Raw genomic sequence first — 23,687 nt, forward strand, 5'->3', positions numbered from 1 at the left:
TCATTAATTTAGGCATCAATAACCATAGTACTGTGCAGATTGCAGATTAACATTTGTCAGATGTACATGAATAGATTTTAAGTGAAGTTACACATTTCTCATTATAAAGACATGTTCAACCACTTTTCAATGGCAAATTGGAGAATGTAGTATGTAGAACGTAGTTTATTATGAACGACGCAAATCTGTTCTTATTAGTTTTATCAATATTTTACCTTTTACGCCCTATGGAATATGTTTCTGCTGAAAATAGTTACTTATTATTATTTGGCTTTGACGTCATATAGGAAATATGGTTGGTCAGGACTCTAAACGGAAGGGTCTTGAAGAGTCTTTCAAAATACTGCAATATGAACAAACATGTATGGCTTCGATGGTAAATAATGAAAACAATATAAGTTGCACTGGTAGATATTGTACGACATATGACCCATAACTTCCCGAAGCTAAATGACTTTTTTATATCACACAGAAGAAAATACTTTCAATCATTTCCAATCCTTTGTAGGGAAGTTAGCAAATCCTGCCTCCTTACAAAACAAGGCCACTGCGATGCGATTTTCAAATGCACTGCTTTGCTTGCTTATGTATGTATGTATGTATGTATGTATGTATGTATGTATGTATGTATGTATGTATGTATGTAGACGCTCGACGACTCATCATAACATAGGTACAGCAGGTAAGTAAGTATTACACACATACATGTGCATACACATACACACACCTAGACATATATTACACATTGTATGTTTACGGCATAGAGTCAAAAGTAAGAATTGCACACAGAACGTCTACTATAGTGAGTGTGTGTGGGGGGGGTGGGGGGGGTGGGTGGGTGTGGGTGTGTGTGTGTCTGATTGTACTAGTTCATCTAATTGCCGGTTTTATAGTTCTAGCCCTCTGAAATACCATGCCGCGGTTTAACATGGATACCCCACTAAGACGCAGTATACTCGGAACCGACCAGTAATTGTTTTAACGCCTTAATGTCCAGCGCCAAGCAGAATAGCAATTAGTACCATACTTTAACTTTTTGGGGTATATCACGGCCGGGCATCGAACCACCGATCTTCCGCTCTCCGGACACATGTTCTGTCAACAAGTCCACAGAGATAGTCCGAAACTGTGTATCTTAGTGCATATCTTTCATCAACACCCAAAAGTCTTTTCAGTAATAGTGAGTGAGTTAAGACTTAACGTCATATCGGCAGTATTTCAGCCATATCGTGATTTTTCAGTTATAAAATATAGTGATGAATAATTGCGTTACAAAAAAACCGAGTTCATATAAAATCGTATGTGCACTAGTGCAAATACCACTTTATGTTCACGAGTATTGTTTGACGTCACACTAATAACGTCATAGCAAAAGTTGGTTGACGTCATTCGACAATTGTGATTTTCTTAGACGGCGTTCGTGATTGGTGCATTTTTTCTAAGGGGGAGCTTAAAAAGAATAGTATAGGATAATAAAGAAATAACTACACTCGCATGTGTGCCATACTGGTTTTACGAAACTCGTGTAAAAATGTTTGTATTACCCTCGCTCTCGCTCGGTTAGTACAAGACTTCTGACACTCGTTTTGTAAAATCAGTACGACACATATGCTCATATGATAATCTCTGTATAATAGTCATGATAGCATGTATCATAGTCAAAGAAAAGGATCTATCCAGAACAAAACATTATGTTAATAGCATCGTGGATAACAAAACTATTAAATATATGTTCTTAATTTCCATCAAGAAATTGTATTGTTTCTGTCTTAGATAGTGGTGCCCCCTCGTGGTGCAGTTGCCGACGCCCAGCTTTTGCTGATTGTGACTGCAAAGATATAAAAATATGGATGAATTTTGACAATCAAATCCAATTCTATTTCATGAACGGATACATGTACCTCAGAGAGAATTTGGCTGACAAATGCAAAATGAACTCAGTTTTGTTTTCCTAAACGATATTCTCACCTGGAAATGTAGTCCACCTTTAGATATATATTTTCATCATAAATACGGACATTTTCGAAACAAGCATCTAAATGTTCATGTCAATGTTAATCCGCACCAATGAATGTACCATGTCATATTGTAATATTGTATAGTACTGTTGATTTAGATTGACTGTATTTGTTTCCAATTGTTTCTAAAAAGGTGAGCACCCACTTTTCCCAGAACGATTTCTGTAGACATGCCACTCAAACCCTTACCACTTCATTGCCTAACCTTTACGGTAGAGGTGTACCATGCATTTCATTCACCTATAGTAAACACTCCTTAGTTTTGGTATATGACATAAAGAGTAAAAATCCAAGCTACAGACCTTTAATCGCCACCAGTAGTTGAAATATATATGAAATCCTTAAGGTCCATATACCAAATGAAATGTGGCTTTTGCATCAATTGTCATCAACGGGATTTCATTAATTATTCAAATCATGGAACTACCACATGTATACTACATATTTTGTGCAGGAAAAGGCATGCATGCATTTGTTCAACTTATTACCTTTACAGATCCATTAAGCTTTTTTAATGATACCACTCAAGTTTTTGCGCTTGTCAGGTGTTCATGTATTAGGCAGCATATGCACTCTCCACATGATCTCGTTGGTTTAAGTGGGGTTTGTATGTTAATCTTTCGTTATTTTCAAAATACTGCCAGAACCAATATTTTGTGTATCGAACAAATTTCCCGCCGAATGATTCTTTAAACACAACCCACCAACGTGAAGCTCTGCCTGTCCGTGTCCCTTCCTGCCAAATACCGTCGGAGTCTGGCCGGTATGCAGTGTATATCGTCCAGGTGGATCAAACATTCGGGATCAACTGGGGTCTTGTTTCCACCTGCAGAAGTTGATAGTGGACAACTTTTCCTTCTGAGATACATTTCAATCACCAATCGTGCCACAGAAGACAGGCGTTTTGAACACGTGAAAGTTCTTGAAGTTAATTCAAGTGTATTTGCAGTTGTTCACTAATAATATGCTTGCATACCCGGATCCAGAGGGAACACACACACACACGCACGCACGCACGCACGCACGCACACACGCACGCACACACACACACAAGTTACCAATTCCTGAATTGAGAAGACGTGCGTTGCAAAGCTCCACCAAGTCGTCATCAATATCCGTAAATGTCTGTGATATTATTACCCATCACCCTCACACCACACCACACCACACCACACCACACCACACCACACCACACACCACACCACACCACACCACACAAAATACACACACACCACACACCACACACCACCTCCTTACGTACCCTCCAGACGTACAACAACATTTAGACCAGCCCCGTTGCAGTTATATTTCGTAACAAAGGAATATTCTTATTGTACAGGAATTGCCAAATCACAAAATGCACCCCTCTTTTCCAGAACGCTGTATCCGCGCGTATTGCTAACATCCAACCCTACAGCACAAACAATGTAATAGCCTACCTGTTATCCAGCTTGCGCAAATCCCAACAACAAGGACGAGTATCAGGCCCAGAGAATAGAACAGTGTATAGGAGAGGTTGTACAGTGTATCTAAGGCGGATCTGTTGTGATATACATGCGATACATATTATGTATGCAGTTGTTTAGTTTAAAAATATTTCATTCAGACTGAAATGGAATGGGAACAAGTTATCCAACTTAGGACTCTCTCTCCATGCAGATGTTAGCATATATGAATTGTGTGTACAATATGTCAAAAAAATAAATTCAATTTTGCTAACAAATTACGAAGTGCTTAATTATTAGCACAAATTAACACATCTACAAATACATTTGGTTGCTTTTCTGTTGGAATGCTTTTATTCTTGTGTTTGTAAACAAGATAGTGGCTAATGGCTAGATCAAATTTAAAGGCGCTGTAACTATGTTATTACACCGTAGTGAAACCACTGAGACATTAACATTCGCTTCACGTCCAATTTTAATGCTGAATGAGTCAAATTTGCATCACGGAGATAAAGCAACCGAGAGTTGTCTATATAAGTGTGTTTGTTATGCGAGGTAGAATTTTATCATTTCTGTACACAAAAGATATATACTACTCGTCGCATGAATCCGTGGAAAAATATAAGCTGAGAAATTTTCAAAGGAATGGGAAGGTATGAAAAAAGTTGATATCTGATTGCGACGTTGCGTGGTTCGTATTCAACGTCCTTAGTGATATATACACGTACATGTAAGTAATTATACTAGTTTTGTAATTTGCGAAATATGATTACACTAAAGCTCTTAATCTCTTTAAACTGTTTAGCTGTGACCTGATATCGAATTTCTTGATAATGTGCCTATTTATATTGCGCCGAGTACCATCTAGGTTAGTCATAGGGACTCAAACAGAAAAAAATATTTACAGAAACGTAAATTTAGGTACTGTGGCCCTGAACGGTGTGTCCATCTACGGATCTGCCTCATTCAATGTCTACATTTTCCAGTAGTTGTCTATTCACATGGGTATAGGTGTGTTTTCGATTCTCTGCGAAAGGCCCGAAGAGTGGCGCTGACTTTATGTGAATGTTATTGAAGGATATCAGGTCATCTATATACTTGTAACTGAACTTAAAATTCCTTTGTTTACATTACATGAATCAGATCAGCATGAAGGGGAACGCAGTTGGTGCCCTCCGTGCCAACTTCTTACTGAAATGTTCTGTTTCACATAGTTTTATTAATGAGGAAATGCAGCAGTTTCACAACTTGTTTTCTCAGTAACTTTCCGATTACATTTGCTTGCCCTTTTGATAAATTGTTCTGAACTTCTGAAGATAGTTAAGTAAATATTATACAACGGAGCCGTTTCGAAAACAAATGCATCATGGATCAAGGAATCATTGCAAACAGTCTATCAGTGTCCCCATATTAATAATTCCGCGTGCCTCAAATACATTCTGTGAATATTGAGACAGTCTTTCCTTGGTTGCATTAAAAGTTATTGTTATGATTAAGCCCCAGGAATGTATTAATCTTTGTTCATATTACTGATGCAGGGTTTCAGCAGATGTTTCCCGCAACAAACATATTGGCCTTACATATGGCATTAATTTTGATGTCACTTTGTTATTTTGATCAAACAATTAATGTTTTGATGTTCACATATAATGGCAATGTTATTTGAGGCCTTGTCAATGGGAACAACTACAATTTTCATTTAGAACAGCAAGACATCGGATAACAGCTGCCTGTTTTCCTGTTTGTGCTTGGAGTGAATGACAATATCACGCTATGACTTCAGATGAGAGCTGACTGGAACATTCATCTACCCATGGGGCATTTCTTACTAATCGTGGTTTTTATATACAGCTTTACCTTCAACGGTTCAGGACAATTTGTCAACAAGGAAGCAATGTTATCTGCCGTAAGCAAATTCCCTTCCACAGACTTACCTAACTGAACTGGAAAGTAAAGAGACCGGAAGGATTTCATCTTGTATCAGCGGTACCTCACCCAAAACACCAAATTTCAGTCTATAAATCTAGTAAGCTGCAAAATTGAAATATGCGTGACTCACCTATCCATTTCCATGGCCTGATGGGGAGAGGTTCAAATACGGTACCTTGTGTTGTTCCTGCTTCTTCTGTCTGTCTGGGTTACAAAGGTCGTGAGTTCTATTGTGTTGTTGAAAGATGTTGTGGACATGTTGAAGCCTGGACATTGGTCAACTGGTGCCGGGGGGAGGTAGGATGACGGTGCCCCACTGTCAGAGAATATAGAGCCAACACACAGCCACAGCATAAACCCAACACCAGTCACAAGCCCAGTGATGGCTCCCTGTTAAGTATTCCAGTGAGGAAGTTCCAGTTACATCAGTCTAATTCCAGGAACATTGTGACTTTACCAGGTTATTCGTTAATGTTATATAAAATCCAGTCGTTGAGAAACTCTACAGTATCAAGCAACATGTCACAGAGTTAATTTCAATACTAGTAAAAGAGCATTAAAAAGATCATATTATAACACGACTACACAATACCAAAATCTGGTTATTGATGTCTGCAACCAATATAAGACCACCATACCAGAGTCATATTTTTAGAATGGAAACATAAACAATGACGACTGCATAGATATATCGTAATAATAAAAAAATCAAATATGTTAAAGACATAATTATTGTTCCATTACATCATTCTTTATATAACATTACATCCTATTTTATCATGATGCACCAAACGCGTGCAGTTCATAAACATGACAAATTCAATATGGCTGTCTTAGCATTCACTTTAAACAGAGCATTCATGTGGTTTTGACCGTTGTTTTCCCTTCTGCGTCCTGTGGAATCTCTGTTTCGTAGGGTGATCGAGACTGGTTGTTCTCTGGCGTTGACGTTTTATATTTCATTGGCGATATCCAAAATTTAGAACTTTATAACGGATGACAGATTAATGCGTTATGGTGAACTTTGGTTAGGGAGAGCTAAACAGTATCTACATCTAGCTTCATTCAGTAAATACATTGTATCTCAAATTTAGAATGAATGTGTTTGATCAAAACACTGACATTGACCTCATTGTGATAAATGTCTTTGATATATATTTAACACTTGGTATACGAATACTGTATGTTCCCCAAAGAACTGGGTGATAACATGTGATGTGAAAAAGCCTCGGAAATTACCAGAAGGTCAAACAACTGTTGCCACAAAATATGTCCTTACGGCTTATTTTCTATTTCGGCTTCTGTATTTTTATGGAAGCATGTCACTTCGCAGATGATACCAAATGTTTTTTGTCAAAAAAAGGTTACGATTTAGGAAAGTGTTGTTTTATATCGAAATGTATAGTTAAATGTTCAAACATCATTTTCCATATGTGTATGACATTAACATACCTTTGTATTGACAAAAGGAAAAAAGGCTCCTAAAAAGAACATTGCCACTAGTGGAGGGTCAGTGGCAGACTTGAAGGTATATATTATCTGGAACATGAAGAAACGTTGATGTAGTGTCGAAGTAGTGTCTCAAAAGCCAGTGCTATGCATATATGTTAGTCAAAATCAAGCTTCATAAAATAAACAATGAATGCCAATACCATTATATACGATAAACGAGTGAATTATTAATGTCATTACGTTAACTGCAATCGAAACAATCGACGGTTTTATCATATGATTGTCCCTGAAACATTCATCCTTGAAGTTGTTCCCTTATTTGGTATTCTCATTATTCAGAATCTCAAGAAAAGGGAAGGAACTAAACGTTTGTTTATGCGAACATATGTAACATATATTTGTTCCAATACCACACACCTGGTTAAGTGTTCTACCTCCAAGCAATGACACAAGGATCGCAGCAAGGCAACCAAGAACACCAACCAACACCACTGAAAAACAAGAGCGAATAGTCGCAACAAGGGGTTATTTCATACTTATGCATACGTGTGTCTGAATATTATCTGAATATAATTATATAGTGCTTCATTTTTGATTTACATGACTAACGGAGCTTCTTTGTTGTGACTTCATATGTACATATTGCGACTAAAAATAATCAGACAAAGGTCCTAAATGAAATAAGCACAAAACAATGATACATGAATACATTAACCAATGTTCATTCTTGTCATGGTTGTTCGCCATTTGTTTCCATGTTTGGGAACACGTTTCCAGACACAACTGGCATGCCCTGACTAAAACATCAGCCCTAATGGTTATGGAAAGGGCTTTGTCAAGAGAAATATGAAAACTGTAATTTTACTAGGCTACAAAACGAAAACATGTGAAAAGGAGGTCAAACTAAATTAAGGTGCATATGTGAAGCTATTACACATGTCTCATGCTCATGTGCATACCAAATCTTAGTATTACAAACAGCAATTAATGTGATGATTCAAAATGACTTTATGGATGTCATGACGAAAACATAATTAAATTGGATCGGAATTCTATGAGCACTGTACACTACATGTTCTGTTTTCAGAACGGCGGTAAGGGTCAAAGCAGCAATACAACTTAATTACTCGCATGACACTCCTCATGGTAAATTAATGTAAAAAAGAAAGTATTCCAACCAAAATGTTTTCTACTATCAACTTCAAAAATTAATTCACTTAAGATATAAATGTGTCACAACCAAAAACAGCAAGGTGGTTTGTTTTGTGAAAATCGTGAATTTCGGCACATTTACTTTGGGCTACGATTAACGAAATGCACATGCAAAGTACCGTGTAAAACTAAGAAAAGTGGTATCAGAGCACGATGACCCTGCCGCGGAGTGATGTTAACATGTCAACACCGACAAAACACGTTGACATTGGCGAGTTGACTTCGAAGTTGGCAAGTGCGAGACTGGGAATGTTTTCAGATGAGCGATATTGCTTGTACAGAAATGACGGTCGGCAGGGAGTATACAGATTAGGTGAACGTTTAGCGCCAATTGTGTTCAGCACGTTCAACCTTTTGGAGGCGGTATCGTCAGGGTCTGCAGAGATATCTGCAGTGATGTCAAAACGATGTTGGTTATCATTTAGGGAAATGATTGCCATAAAGTTTTGAGACCCGTTGTGCAACCATTCATTCAGCAACAGCCACATGGCATTGTCTTCCAGCAAGACAATGTAAGACTTTCTAAACAGCGTGAACATTCACAGTTTACCCATGCCAGTGTGTTCTGATAGGAACCCCCATCGATCATTTATGGACACACCTTGACCAACAGATCAGGATGCAACTAGCAGCACCAATCAACCCGCCAAGACATGGAACAATATCTTCTTGAGAGACGTTTTACGTCACCTTGCGTCGTTACGTTCAGGTGTGCATTAATGCATATCAAGGTGGACATATTCTGTATGAAGTTGGTTTTGAATGTGCATTCAGAGATTTTAAAGCCATGTTCAACAAGTGTTGTGACAGTGATATTGTGAAATGTGTCGTTGTGTCTCAATCATAAAGATTTCTTTTTGATAAGATGAGCAGTTTCACACATTGTTTTACCACAACTCTAATTAAATATACACGTATTGACTTTCTACAAGCCTTTCATTTTCCTTCATAGTCTTTCAAAACTTTTAGTATACTTTTTTGGGATATTAGTGTAAAGATAATGTAGAGGTTGGCAGAATAGTTATTATCAAACAGATGTTACAACGTTCGCATATCTAATATCATACTTAATATGTCACATCATTATCTTTACTTCCCTTCTAAATTGGGTTATATTTATGGAAATGGTTTTGTCGCTTTTTTTACTGCATTTAAATTGAACAACTGCTCACACAAATAAGCCTGAGCCTATTTCAAAGAAGCTACCTGTCGTCTTTGCAACAATGACACCTTTGTTCTCTGACGTGTTCGGCCTCCACGGTTTGACAAGATCATACCAAATAATACTGGCCACGGCTGAGAGACAAGAGGAGATGGTGCTGGAACACAAGGCGCATGTAACAATAGTACATTGACAACATTGCATAGTCTTACTTTACCTGTACCTGTCTAAAGAAACATCTCCGGATCCATACCTTTATCTTGGCTTGTGTACTAAAACTGAGAAGAGAATTACAACAAATGTTAACATGAAGATGGTACTTTGATGGTTAATGATTTAGAATCACTACATTAAGTGATTATCAATGTCCTACCTGAGTGATGCACTGGCCAGGGCAGCCAAAAACAGCCCTGGCAAACCAGGCTGATTCCGGAACAGTTCCATGATCAGAAAGGGGATAATCTGTGAAATAATTAATGTGGACATATTTCTTTTTTTATCATAAAAAACGTTGGTACAACCTTTACAGATTGACCAGCTTAACAATTATGTCCCTCGTATTCTCCTATGTACCTGATTTGGAGTTTCAACTTGTTTGGACGCCACAGGATCGCATCGTTTGTGGTAGAAGTAGCCATATGCCACTATTCCTTCAGCTAAGGCAATGCCAATCAAGGTCGTAAATCCAGGAATCGTAAGCAGGAGTGCTCTGCGATGGAAAACGAATTGTGTGCTTATGCAAGAGAAGATAGAAAAACATGATCTAACATCTACTGTTGCATCCTAATTGAATGGACATTTGATATGTTGGGTGGTGGGGGTTGGGGGTTTGGGGTTTGGGGATGTATGCTGAAGATACTTCTTCTCTGAAAGGGGAAAACACTTTAAGGGTATATTCTTATATAAATAAAGGTAACAATTCAGCATTTGTCTGCTGTTGGTAGTAGGTGTCGGGTAAATATAAGCAAGTACTACCGTCACAAAATGGAATATGACGGACGGACAGAGCCCGTTTCTTCGTTGAGGGGGAGGGGGGGATATACAATGTCCCTTTTGACATATGTTTATGCTCTGTTAACTTACCTCCTGCATTCTTTGACAGATTTTGTCGCGGAAATTCTTTGCAATACAGCAGGACTAAACAAAAACCCAAAGCCTGTGAGGATTCGACCAAAGTACAGGTTCCATACTGTGTGTCGCACTGTTGGGTCAGGATCCAGGCTGAAGGAAATAATTAACTAAATCTCTTGAACTATAATAACGTCTGCATCTGTACCCAAAGTGAGGGTTCTGGGTCAGAAGAGTAAATAGGTGCCACAGGCTTGTCATAAAAGCTGTCTTGGATGGTTACGGTAGGTGCAATGGGTGGCCCAGAAAAGGTGTGTCATCGTACAGTGATGGCGTAGTTCATGCGATCAAACACAATAGTGCCTGGCTCTAACTCAATGATTTACAGGCCACCGTGGAAGGTTGCAGACTGACATCAACGTAATTGATCCCCTTGACAACCGAGGGGGCATCAGCAATGTGTTTGATATCCAGCAAACCAGTACTATGGTCTCAATGATATGGCTAAAATACTGCCGATGTGACTAAATATTAACTCACTCACTCAAACCAATGGCGAAAACCGATTCACTTCAAGGTCACGTACATCTTTTGTGATCATCCGTACCGGCCGCCTACATGTATGTATGTAGCCATTCGTTCTACCCACCTGTCAGCCTTGGAACAAAGTCACTAATAGTTCATGTAGTTCACCTTGATGTCCTCACCTGAAGTCCAGCCTGCCTGATTCCGCAGCTCGATTCCAGACCTTCAATACCCCTCCACCATCAATTGTTCCCTACACCCATAAGAAAACATATATACTAGTCATGCGCAATGATAAGTTTGCTGACTAGATTAAGTTAATTCTCAGAGGATGATGAATGGTTGTTTAAGGGAGGAAGGTCACATGTTTTACGTGTTACATTCTATGGGGGCTCGGCTTGGGTAGTATTTTATATTTTGTATCTTCAGTATGTGTGGAGAAACCAATGATGCCCATCACACCCCACCCAGCTGAAGAAGGCCACGCCTTTATTGCTGCCCTCAACAATCCAAAGATCATGATGATGAAAACTGATTATTTTTTAATATCACTTATGACGAGTGATTACATACGTTACTAGTGCATTTAACAATGTAGACCTCCACTGAGCTATCTGATTGGCAGTTGGCAGGCAGGTGTGGACGGGACACCATGACATCATTGTGTAAATGTGACATTCTTGCTTGTAAAATAACACTTGATCCAAAATGTGAGTGCTTTAAGCAACACACTTTTATTGATACTGCAAGCAGTCCGATGTTCATGATGATGAGCTGTAACACATCCGTCCAGATAACAGCCTTTAAACCGCCCTGAAATGAAGAAGTTAGTGTCTGTTATCATAGGAAGTTAGGGATCGTGAATATGTTTTTGGGATATCATTCTTGTGAAAAAATCAGTACTCAACTAACTTTTTTGTTTAGCATATACCACTTTTACCAAATCTTCATAAAATCCCCTAAAATGATAATCTATCATGAAAAATATACTTCCGACAAAAAGTAAGGGAACTTATGAAATGTGTGAAGATGACGACAAATGCTAATTTCGGGCTTGTAGATCAATATCTGGCGTGTCCATCACGTTGGGCAAGGCATTTCTTGATGGAATACTGTTAATTAACGTCCGTATGATTGCCCTTGGTATTGCCCGTCGTTCCGCCTGAAAAGCTAACCAAAGCTGGGCCATAATCGGTATAGACAAGGGCACGATTTGTTGCTGAACAAAATTGCTGCTCATAATTCTAACAAACAGGACAACAACAGGACGCAAAATGTAGTCAACATATTTATGATGTCCATTTAGATGTCCATTCACAATAACAAAATCAGTCCCCATTTCATGTGTGATGCCATCCCACAACACGACGCTGCCATCTACAGGTTGATTATGGTCAAGAATAGTTGTTCTGGTATGCCCCTCGCCGGTACGTTGCCAACTTCATTTTCTGCCATCTGTGAATTAAAACCTTGATTCTTCTGTAAACATGGTTTAATGCCCTTAGCGCACAAACCAACCCCTGGTGTTGCCTAGCACATCTCAATCTTTGCAACCTATGGAAGGCTGTTAGGGTCACACCCTACTTTCAGGTGGGCTGCATAGAGCCGGTTGCTTATCGTCTTCCTTTTATTGTACAGAATTCTATATTGATAACGGGACCATATTTGAATATATTGAGAAGTGGAATTAATGTAATGAGATGATCCTGTCTTGGTGTCAGGTTTTTAAGCCAGACACGCCCAGGCCTCATTGCAACTTTGTTTGAAGGTCCCACATTCGTCGAGAAATTACACGTTTTGCTTTGCAAACATTTGGGCAGCTTGGGGTATTGGCGACCCCCCTGTTCTGTTCAATGAGATACTGTCTCGGAGGCATTTTTAAGCATGTACTCAGCTCAGTTGCATTAATGATTGTGAGTTCCCCAACATTTGGCTTCTGTGTGTACCTGCAAACGCGTTGTCCATGCATGATGTGAAATTTCATTGTGATTAGATGATGCATTCAATTGCCACTTCACGGTATTATAAAAGTACACCTCAACGATAGCTACTTTCAAATCATTAGTTCCCTTTTTTGGCATTATTCACATATGTGTGTGTGTACATAAATATTGAACATATTTCGTTACAAATTTGATTTACAGTTGCTGACATAGCAAAATTATAAATAAGAACGACACATGCTTCTCATCTGACACGTTTATACTTACTATGGTTGTATAGATGACAGCCACTGTGGCTGTTGCCACAATAGATCCATACATTGAAAACCCAGTCACTGGTAATAAACAAACACTGATTAAGGAAACGCATCATTAAGAAATAATGATAATTAAATCTAATTTAATGCCAAAACGAAATATTTAAAACGTTTATGCAATAATACTTTATGGACAGTATTTATAGTAATACACAAAGCTCACATACTTGCTTGTAGGGCGATTGCCTGGCCATAAAGTACAATACTCATGTACTGCAGCTGAAACAAGTACCAAAACGTTGAACGTGTAATGATAGCAGTGACCAACCAAATACTTTGATTGTTATGGGTTATTTTACATTTTAGCTGCAGCACTGTCTCACAATGTTTGCCCTTGTTTGAAACTCTGGGTAAATGTGATCTCTTAAAAGGCGCTGAGTAATGATAGCATTGACCAAACAAAAACTTGGATTCTTAAGATGTTTTTTTCACATATTTTATCTGTGTTCTTGACAACAAATATCTGTCGTCGGGCCATATGTCTCTGGCTATAATCACACGTACAGCTGTAGATAGCCTTTGTATGAAACTCAAAAGAGGCACTGTGTATTGGTCTCAAGAACAAAACAACCCGATCCCTATTTAAAGTACTCTGGGTTTGAATCAGGGTTATTGTAATTTATTATTTGATTGATGGAGGCCTAAAATGATTACACTCTAATCATTAATATATACTCTTTCAAAATAAAGTAGGGGGTTGATGTGCCTTGCAAAAGGGACAACAAAGGGTGTCTGTATGTTGTCCTGATAGTAATGTACATTGACCCTTCCTTGCACAATATGGAGTGCGGTTCTGACAGTCATACTGATGCTACCCAACACCATCGGGTCCGTAGAGCCTGGTTTAGGATCAAGAGATCTTGTACTCTTTTCCCGCACCTGGGACGCCCTGAACGGGGTCAACATTTTTGGTTTTGTGCTACGTGTTTCATGGTTTGCTAAACATGAAACATTGAACGTGTGAGCAGTGCACGCTGACTTCTGCCATTTTCCAGCAGGCCAATAGCCCGTGGGCGCTCCATGCGTTGCAGACGCCGCATCGCTAGTTCATAAACAAGCAATGAAGGACATAAAGAAAATCACAACTGTATGATAAGCAGAATCCATTCGATTGACAGCCATAATGGTCCAAAGAGATTAATCGACCTTCCTTGAAATTGTCCAAATCAGGACTGACACCTATGCACCTTTTTGGCGCCACTACGTGAGACATGTTCAAACTAAATTATGTTTACAGACATCTTCCATGGGATCTTTGTCGTCAACACTGATGTCTGTTTGGTATTCTGTTGGTATTAACATTTATACTTCATGACCCCCTACCTTTTTTGTAGAGTATATAATATGAAAGATATGCAGCTTCAATCTTCCTCCTTCCTTTAACCCTTTTATTAGCCCGTTTCACATAACACTGCCTCGTTATATTTGTTTTTTTGCAGCATTCTTAAAACTAAACAAGATTGATTGAAAAGGAAATCAATAACTATTCAACGTCAGTTTTATCATCACTAGTAATGAATGGTACTTACAAAACTCAGACAGGAAATAAGATTGGCAAGAACTCTAAGCGGGCGGGACTTGAAGCGCCTTTCAAAATACTGAAATGGGAACAACCAGCTCATGCAAACATGTCAGTTGTCGGTATATGCAAAATACATAAAACGTGTACGTGAAAATTATTGATAGATTGTAAGATGTTTTACCTCAAAGGGCGTCGACAAATTCAGTCTCTTTAAAAAAACTAAAATTAAGAAAATGTTGATCAACATCCCGGTTTCGTTTCCTAATTCACTGAGTATCCACTGAATGCCATGGGAATAGGACTCTGCTGGTGTCCCCAACATCATCACCGACGATTCATATGTCGCCAGCAGAGACAAAGCCACAGGAAGAAACGACATGGACTGACCAGCGATGAAATATTCAGATGTACTACGTCGCTTACTGGCCATAATGGCGTAATATATCCCGATACTGACAGAAGCAGCCAGCATCAACCCGAAAACAAAGTAATCCCATGTTCCAAATGTTGCTGTTGACATTCTTCCTGTTTAGAACAGTATTGGAAATAATCATTGTGGCAGACGATGTCCTACTGATAAACGACAGAGCTTGTTTCACTGTGCCAGAGAAGTGAATGTAACCCTCCGTCAGTTTGACCATTCTTCACCACATTAGACTGATAGGTCGTGTTATACTACTCGAACTTTGCTAAGGATATTTTTTTATGATATCCAAAAATAATCCAACTAATACAGATTATAATATCCCGGTACTCAATTCCGGGGTAGGCCCTGTAGAACCTCAGTCTCATGATGAAGGGACAGAGGCATGCAGTGGTGCTTGAAAACCAGTGTTTGAGTGCATCGCGACAGAATCGTTGAACATCATTATCAGAGAGCACAACAACATTTCAAAACTTGAGGATTGCAACAACTGAATGCGCTTGTGAGCCCTCAACCTCAACGTCAAACAACGTCGTATGACGACCGAAGAATTAGGCAGCTGCATGGGCATGCTTGAAACTGGAACATCGCAACGTCACGTTGTTAACGTCTTTGAAGTCAGCCAAAGTGTGATCAGCAGGGCATGGGATGGATACCAAAAGTTTGGATCAGCTACCCAGCGACATGCAGGTGGTCGACGGCGTTCCACCACACAGCTGTTTGATTGCAGCAAGACGTCATCACTTCGTGACTGCCACCACATTCTAAAAGGACCTGCGGAACTTGTGGCGTTAACGTTTCTACTTGGTCCGTGCGTAATCGTCTTCGTCATAGTGGACTCCAGTGACGGAGTGAATCCATTGGCATACCACTTATCCTGTATCACAGGCAGGCACGTTTGGATAGGACCAAAACGTCAGTTGTACAGACCAGGGCTGGGCCCCAGATGAACTGAGATGGAAGAACCGATCTCCATGTCCTACAGCGATGACAGGTGTGCGCTAGAGGGATGATGTTCTAGATGTGTACCTGCTGGTGCAATCGGAACAGACTTCATCCTCATGGACGATAACGCACGTCACCAGACTTCAACCCTGTCGAACACATGTGGAACGACCTGCAGACCGCCCTCTCACGACTCACTGTCTTTCCGGTAACTCAACGGGAACTCGGCAATGATCTTACTGAAGAGTTGAACAATCTTCCCTTGGCAACTTTGCAGGCTATTATTGGGAGAATGGGACGCGGATCACTTACGCGCTACTGAGAATTCATTTTTGGACAATGAATTTGTGTCCGTTATTGTTTTGGTCAGATATTCTCCTTTTGACTAGTGATCTGACTGATTTGGTCTGTTTGTTGGCATTGTGTAGTACATGGTAGAGGACCTTTCTACGTTTAACATGTCGTTACGCAATTTCGTCTTTGGCTGTTTCAACAAATGAACACAATTTGACGTATTACATTTAAAAGTGGTGATCCTTAGCAAACTTTGAGTGGTATATAACGTTGTTTTGAAAATGTAGGTAACTTTGTAACATAAGCAGTTATAACTTAGAAAGTAATGGTTTTGTATTAATATGTATGGGTCCAGTTCGCGTTTCTCATTAGCATAGTGTCAGCATGGATAGCTATTAAAAACGTGGCTGGTTATGTTGGGATCATCTTTTGTCTGTTAAATGACGGCTAAAGAACCGTCGGAAATGTATGGAATACTCGAGATGTAATTTAGCCACAAATACATATTTACAGGTAAAACTGAGATAAACAGTGGTGTACCAGGGTGTATGAAAATAGACTATAATTTCAGGGTGACAATAACACTGCAGGGTCGTGTCACCTGACAGGTGCACTGATGACCGAGATAGAACCACAACAGACTCTCAAAAACTCAAATGCCAATATTTCATGCTGTGATGTAAATGAGAATGAAGATAGACAATATTAAGTTATCATTAGAAGGAGTGAGTGAGTGAGTGAGTGAGTACGGTTTTTTACGCTGCTTTTAGCAATATTCCAGCACGGCAGGGGACACCAGAAATGGGCTTCACACATTGTACCCATTGTGGGAATTGAACCCGAGTCTTCGGCGTGTAGAGCGAACGCTTAAACTACTAGGTTACCCGACAGCCCCTCATTAGAAAGAGTAGCCCTTGAAAACTGTTATCTTATCTTAATGATAGTATAACAGTATGTACTTGGAATGTTAAGTTACTGGTTCTGTCAGTAATATTGGATTTCATTTTGGAATACGCAATATTGTTTCAGTTTATTATTACGTAAATGCTCCAAGATATCGATAGATGATATCCACGTGTGATATGTAGAAAGCCAGTTAGCGTAAAATTAGCATAACACGTCTTGAAATATAGGGGCAGTTGGTTAGCAAAGTGGTTAAAGCACTCGCTGGTCATGCCGAAGGCCCCGGTTCGATTCTGGACATGGGTACAATGTGTGAAGCCTGTTTCTGCTGTCCCCCGCCTTTTGCATCTGAATTAGTCCCGATTCTCCCGTTCTCAATCCGAATCTGATCCAATTTACATCTTCCGCATGGTACAAAACGACCGAATCTGTCCCGACAGCGTCCCGATTATCCCGAATGCGATCCGACAGAGATCAGACAGTGACCGGACAGTGAACCGACAAAGACGGTTCGCATTCGGCAAGATCTGGACGCAATCTGGACTCAATCGACAAGAAATGGCAATGAACAATTTATCCAAATCATGCCCGTTCGTAACGATAGCGTCCCGATCGACAGGACATCGGCCAGACAACACAGGACATTGTTACGATTTTGATCCTACACAGCAGAATCTGTCACGACATAGTCACGATTGTGATCTGACTAGATTTTTCTGAATGTCACGGGACGCACCATATTGTATGGAGGGCTTGGCCGACCTCTCCGGAACTTTCCAGATCCGTAGGACTCTGTTACGAATGTATACATACGACTGCGTTCAGACAACGATAGGACATTCCAGGTCATTGAGGATAGTAATCAGACTTTTTCACTTTTCTTTTCGTAGCGCTGTCTCATCTAAAACGGGAGCCATAATCGACACTGTGCGAACGCAGCCAGGTTTTTCACCTGGTATCATCACTATTTCATAGTGATTCATAAACACATGTAATTGATATAGTCGGAAAGTACAATGGCCAGCTTATGATTACGGTCAGGTTTTTCGCGTTTTTGAAATATGGGTAGTGATATCATGCTAGAATGTATAATTAGAACCTGGATAATTTGAATCTTTATTCATAGCTCTAAATATCAACCAAATTGAGGCGGTTTTACTGGTCGCTTTTATTTCTAGACCAGGTGGTGCTTGTAATCGAGATAACAGTACTTCACGAGAAGTAGAAGATATTGGCGATGGACATGTGAAACCTCGACTGTAGCTCTCATTTTACAGATTTTCTACGACTACTTACCAGAGACCAGACCTATTGAAATCGACAATACTCGTGACTAGAATTAACACGAATGATTCAGAAGCACCAGTTACCGTAATGGAAGTGGTATGGGCTGTTGCACTTGCTACACGATGAAAAACAGTCTGTCGTTATTTAATATCCGCTGAAGCTTTGAATAACAACACATGTATTGAACATTCAGACAGACTGTTAACGGTTGGCTTCGATAATAATACATGTCCTGTTCCTTAATGCAAATCGCGACAGATCCCACGCGTGACCCAATACTATTTCCGTTGGAAGCGTAACACTCAAGTGTATGTGTGTCGTTTGTTATGATAGAAAGGTATCTCGGCAATCTCCATACCTGTCCATTAGCGATTCGATGAAAGCTGTGATCACTTCAACCGGCACTGTTTATGGTATAACTTAATTCCACTTGGAATAAATGGTCCACACAACTCATTCTATACAGCCGGACACCTGTGTCCGTGTTCACATTAACAATGGTTGTTTTGTGTAACCTCTGGTGTCAGACAGGGGTGTTTTTTGTCAACAATATTATTTTCAATTAACGTCAATGTTTTGACAAGTGAATTCAACAATGTGACAGTTCCACGTTATAGGTACGTATACTACTTTATTGTTGACGGTATTGCATTGATCGCTCCGGATGTATTATCATTGTAGCGACTGTGTAGCTAATTGGTTTGCACAGTGGCGCTGAAAACTAAATCTGAACATTAACTGAGTGAGGAAGAGAATATATGGATGTCAACTTCTTAATATTGAGGAACACAACGTTTCGGAGTGTATGCTTACTCCTTCATCGGGTGAATGAATGCCATGGGGCAGAGGGCATATATATGTACCCGTAAGGACAACAAAATGAATAATAATAATAATAATAATAATAATAATAATAATAAAGAAGTTGACATCCATATTTTCTCTTCCTTACGTTAATCACTTCTAAATGCCTTTCAAAGACCTATAAAAAGATCGGATTTTGCATTTATCATTGTTAATGATCTTATAGACTGCAGTAATACTTATAGATATGCTGGAGTTTGGCTACAGGAAAACCTTCACGTGAATTGTATTTTGTGAATTATAGTTATTTTGTACACAATTTCAAATACACAAATTGATTCAGTCAGTGGTGTGTTTATACTGTTAACTGTTTACTGATTTCTCAATGTTTACACAACTGTCTTGTTCAGCTCATGTTGTGCTGTGGGTCAGCAATTTGGTGTACGAAACAATTTAAATAAAATGTTATTACATACTGTACCATTCAGACTAGTTCAGAAGCATGTGTTTACGGTGAACTATTAAACAGTGATGATGGCAGGGCAAGGTGAGCGTATCCTGCGCCACTGGTGGCACCTATCACAAACACATGCAGTTGGTCACCAGACAAAGAACACGGGAACATATGCTACAAGTCAAAATAGTGAATTGATTGTGAAATGAAGACACCGAAGGCTGGAGCTGCTGGAATAATACCCGAATGTTGACTATCGGATATAGATAGATAGCTAGATAGATGCACTCAAGATCTTTCGGCACTGAACGGCTCTTCAGGTGTTATGAAAACTTTAACGCAGTCGTAGATGACGCACAACATAATGCCTTTGACGTAACACTTAGTGGCACTTGAGGGAGATTTAAAACGATGTTTTTGAAGTCATAATTCCTATGACGTCATAGTTAGTGAGTTGTAGATACCTTATGGTGTGAGTGCACACATTTGTAGGAATACATAGGAAAGTTTTGAAAATTATACTTTTGAATTAAGTTTAGGTTTCAAAAGCCTAAAATACATCTGTTTTTTCATTCGTAAATGTTTGTCATTGTTAAACAACAGAAACAGATACAGACACAGACATTCTTCCATTTACCTACAATCCTAATAACTGTAAAATGATGCCCCTTATAAAAGCCAATCTCCCAATTTTACAGCAAAGTAACACTATGAAAATGTTTATATAAGCCTTAACTTACACTCAGCACCAGACAGCCTAAAAATCTCAAACAATTTCTATGTCCATCTATTACTCACAAAATACAAATACCGTCTGTGTAACAAAATGTCACACACCTCGATCTGAACTTGCCCGATAATAATTGAGAGATTGCAAATTTCAATTTGGGGTAGATGACCTTTTTACTGTCAAACACATCATGAACTGCCGCAGTAAAGATGTTATATATGCTTTTAACGCGTGAGGGATGTGGTGAGCGTTAAATTGGAGAAACTGGTATGCAGCTGAAAGACCGAATCCCTGTACACAGACAGCAAAGTCGAGATACCCGTGTACGTTGTGTACATGTCAACAAACATATTGATGAATCCGGGAGTGACCACTTTACTTACTTTTTATTTTATAACTTGTTTAACAATGACACACACTTACGAATGGAAAAAGAACACTTGTTCAGTAGGCTTTTGAAACCTAAACTTATTGTTTGTTGTTCACATCCAGCAAGCATGTGTCTGCACCAAAGGATCGCCACCGAGTAAACGTTTCACGTCAAGGTCAAAGACATTCAAAGCAGGGCAGATCATTGAACCTTAACATAACAACTTTACAATCATCTTAAATACTCCCAACGTTGTAATGGTTCACGTATAACTTGAAATTCAGATGGATTTACAATAAATCCTATACAATAGTGTCATCCATTTCTAAAATTGTTTATAGGCAATGCGTATGTATATAATTCATCCTATGAAAAGACAATATTCAATGCATCAAATAGATATGTGAACTAGTCTCAGCTGGGTTATCTTTTGGACCGATTAGGCCCATCTGGTGTCATCTTGATTAATGATAGGCGTCAACATTGATTTGTTTGAAAAAGGTCATAAACATTTGATTTAGTAAAGCTACCTAATACATATCACTTTTAATTTGATTCAGTTTGCTGATGCAGCGATCCATCTGAACAAAAATCATCTTTTCTTTCTTATCTTGTTCTTTTTTTTCTTCTTTTTTTTGGAGTGTGGGGGTGGGGGGGGTGGGGTGGGGTGGGGCTGCGTGTGGATTCTGTGTAACTTCATGATACCAGTCGTGTTTTCGCATCCCCTCGCTCATCTCCCCGAGGCAAGAGAGTTAACTGACTATGACAGACCAGTTTCCACCCTTCCCTAAATAGGCTGGTATTATGGAGTTACATTTTGGCTGGACTAACGAGTCTAAGCAACGAAATCGAAATCCGGTTCGTAAACTGTATTGCAGATTTCAGTCGATTGCAGGATTTGCAAAGTATGTACACCGCCAACTCGTTGTAAACAGATATTTTCCGTTTTTTTATGTTTTTAATCAAGACAAGAGTTGTATGCACGAATGCAAAGCTGATGGTTCATGGCAGTAATCGCTAGTGATCGCTATTGATGTATGTCTGCAACAGGTGCTTGTGTCACCTGTATTCGAGGTGTATTTATCAATGCGAAAAGCCGTCTTTTGACCAGCTGAATATATTTCAAAAGGATCTATTTTTACATTTCGTTATTGTTTTCAGTTGGCACTCTTCTGTTTACAAGTAAGTCAGGCGAAAATTGGGATGTGAATGCGTGTCGGATTTTAATAAAGCGACAGCGTTACCGATTTCAATTATGAAGGTGCATGGTATGAACTACATTATTACTCACTACCTGAACGCGCAGCTCCTCGGCAACGTGTAAGTATTGTGGGGAGTGGTTTTCCATGTGCATTTAGAGTTGTATGTAGATAAGTATCAGTTCATGTTTGAAACCCGTGACCAACGATGTTCACATTTATTATGACGCTGAGTCAAAGGGACATTCGAAGTTTCCCAGCCTTGTTTGATAACAAAATGGGATCTGGGTACGTCTTTAGCTATTCGGTAGATTACATTGCTATTCCCTATTTTCTCTTCTTAAACCACGGGGGGCCCAGTCGTCTAAGGCGCCGCGATTCGCTGTGCAGAGTTGCGTCCCTTGGGCATGCCAGAAACCTATGATTGTGGGTTCGAATCCCGGTTCGCCCCAATTACGTTTCTAGGTTTGTCAGCACCATACCCGTGCTCGTGGGTTTCACCGAAGTGGTAAACGTCTGAGACCTGCATCACTTCGGGCTTTCCTCCCACAATAAGCTGACACGCCGCGATATAACTGGAATACTGTTAAAAAGCGGCGTTAAACCCAACTCACTCACTCACTCACTCACTCTTCTTGAACCAGTGGATGAGGCTGAAATCTCACATAACGGTTCCCATGAAATAACATACGGTTCTCCCCAGGAACTTGTAAACCTGTACTAGGATGTTTGAAATTATAGATTTAATTTTGTAAAATATATCAATAAAGGGGACTTTCGGAAGCAAATTTCAAAATTAAACTGTTTTGGCAAATGAATTTCGATGACCTTTAATTTCCAGTTTATTACCAATATATAGGAGTAATTCTCATGATGGTATTGGTTATTGGAGCTCAGCATTTGTGGGTTGTTGTCTTTTTTGTAAAGTATAGTTGGACTTGGACTAAACCCCTTATTTGCCAAAAATGATGAAGTAAGAAGCGGTCCTGCGTAACCATTGTAATATGGGGTCCGTTTGACTCGGAGCACACCGCATAGGGCACACTGGCAACAGCCGGTTGTGATTCTGCATCTATCAGTTATCAGGTGACGTTGTTCCGTCGCGCTGTTGTTAGTCGTGGCATGACTTCGCAGTTGAACAGTTAATAGTTTTGCAGCCGAGAGCCCCCTATTTTTACTTAAGAAATAAACGACGGATGGGAGTTGTGTATCGTAAAATATAACTCTGCAGTGAAAATAAACCACGAGGGCCGCATGAGAGTCGTCTATTTCTTATATGAAATATCAACATTAGATACAGCTTCTTTAAGGATTTTAATATAATGTACAATCTTTAAATATCCAGAAATGACGCGGAAAAAAAAAAAACACGCTTCGTTCTTTCATTGTTCTTTGCGATGTATCTTATATACAGCTATTCATTACGTTTCATTACATCAGTCCCGAGCATCAATCATTTCTGAAAATGGATTTTGTCGCTTTTATGTTCATGTGGTATTGATATTCCTTACTGTACTCATAATGTCTCGTTAGTCTGGGTTAGGCGCATTTATTAATGGGTCACCGCGATACCGCTGGCATAATGCTGATTGGCGTTAAAACAAACAAACTTAGAGTAGTACACAATATTTACGCATGGTCTTACTTATTCAGGATCATAGATAATCAGTATCTGCGTGGTTGT

General features: G+C 39.4%; 1 protein-coding gene across 1 annotated transcript; it reads right to left on the minus strand.

Annotated features, from left to right (window-relative positions):
• Positions 1–1,735: 1,735 nt before the first annotated feature.
• On the minus strand, positions 1,736–15,113 carry LOC139480460 (sodium-coupled monocarboxylate transporter 1-like). Its single transcript, XM_071263537.1, has 16 exons — positions 14,775–15,113; positions 14,601–14,669; positions 13,239–13,290; positions 13,022–13,089; positions 11,544–11,624; positions 10,994–11,064; positions 10,302–10,439; positions 9,792–9,927; positions 9,592–9,680; positions 9,263–9,375; positions 7,262–7,335; positions 6,845–6,931; positions 5,568–5,782; positions 3,458–3,558; positions 2,723–2,844; positions 1,736–1,828 (listed from the first exon to the last, which is right to left on the minus strand). Exons 1-16 carry the CDS (start codon positions 15,111–15,113, stop codon positions 1,736–1,738), a joined length of 1,848 nt encoding a protein of 615 aa, XP_071119638.1.
• Between the last annotated feature and the right edge of the window lie 8,574 nt (positions 15,114–23,687).

Source organism: Haliotis cracherodii, unplaced genomic scaffold (genome assembly GCF_022045235.1).
Source record: "Haliotis cracherodii isolate W230 unplaced genomic scaffold, xgHalCrac1.p SCAF_4, whole genome shotgun sequence".
NCBI classification, from domain to species: Eukaryota; Metazoa; Mollusca; class Gastropoda; order Lepetellida; family Haliotidae; genus Haliotis; species Haliotis cracherodii.

Excerpts from the sequence above, each read along its gene's own strand:
- LOC139480460 (XM_071263537.1), bottom strand. The coding sequence starts at position 15,113 with ATGTCAACAGCAACATTTGGAACATGGGATTACTTTGTTTTCGGGTTG. Across the intron at positions 10,440-10,993 it reads TCAGGCAGGCTGGACTTCAG|CCTGGATCCTGACCCAACAG; the intron begins GTGAGGACATCA and ends TATTTCCTTCAG. Across the intron at positions 6,932-7,261 it reads GAGGTAGAACACTTAACCAG|ATAATATATACCTTCAAGTC; the intron begins GTGTGTGGTATT and ends TTCATGTTCCAG.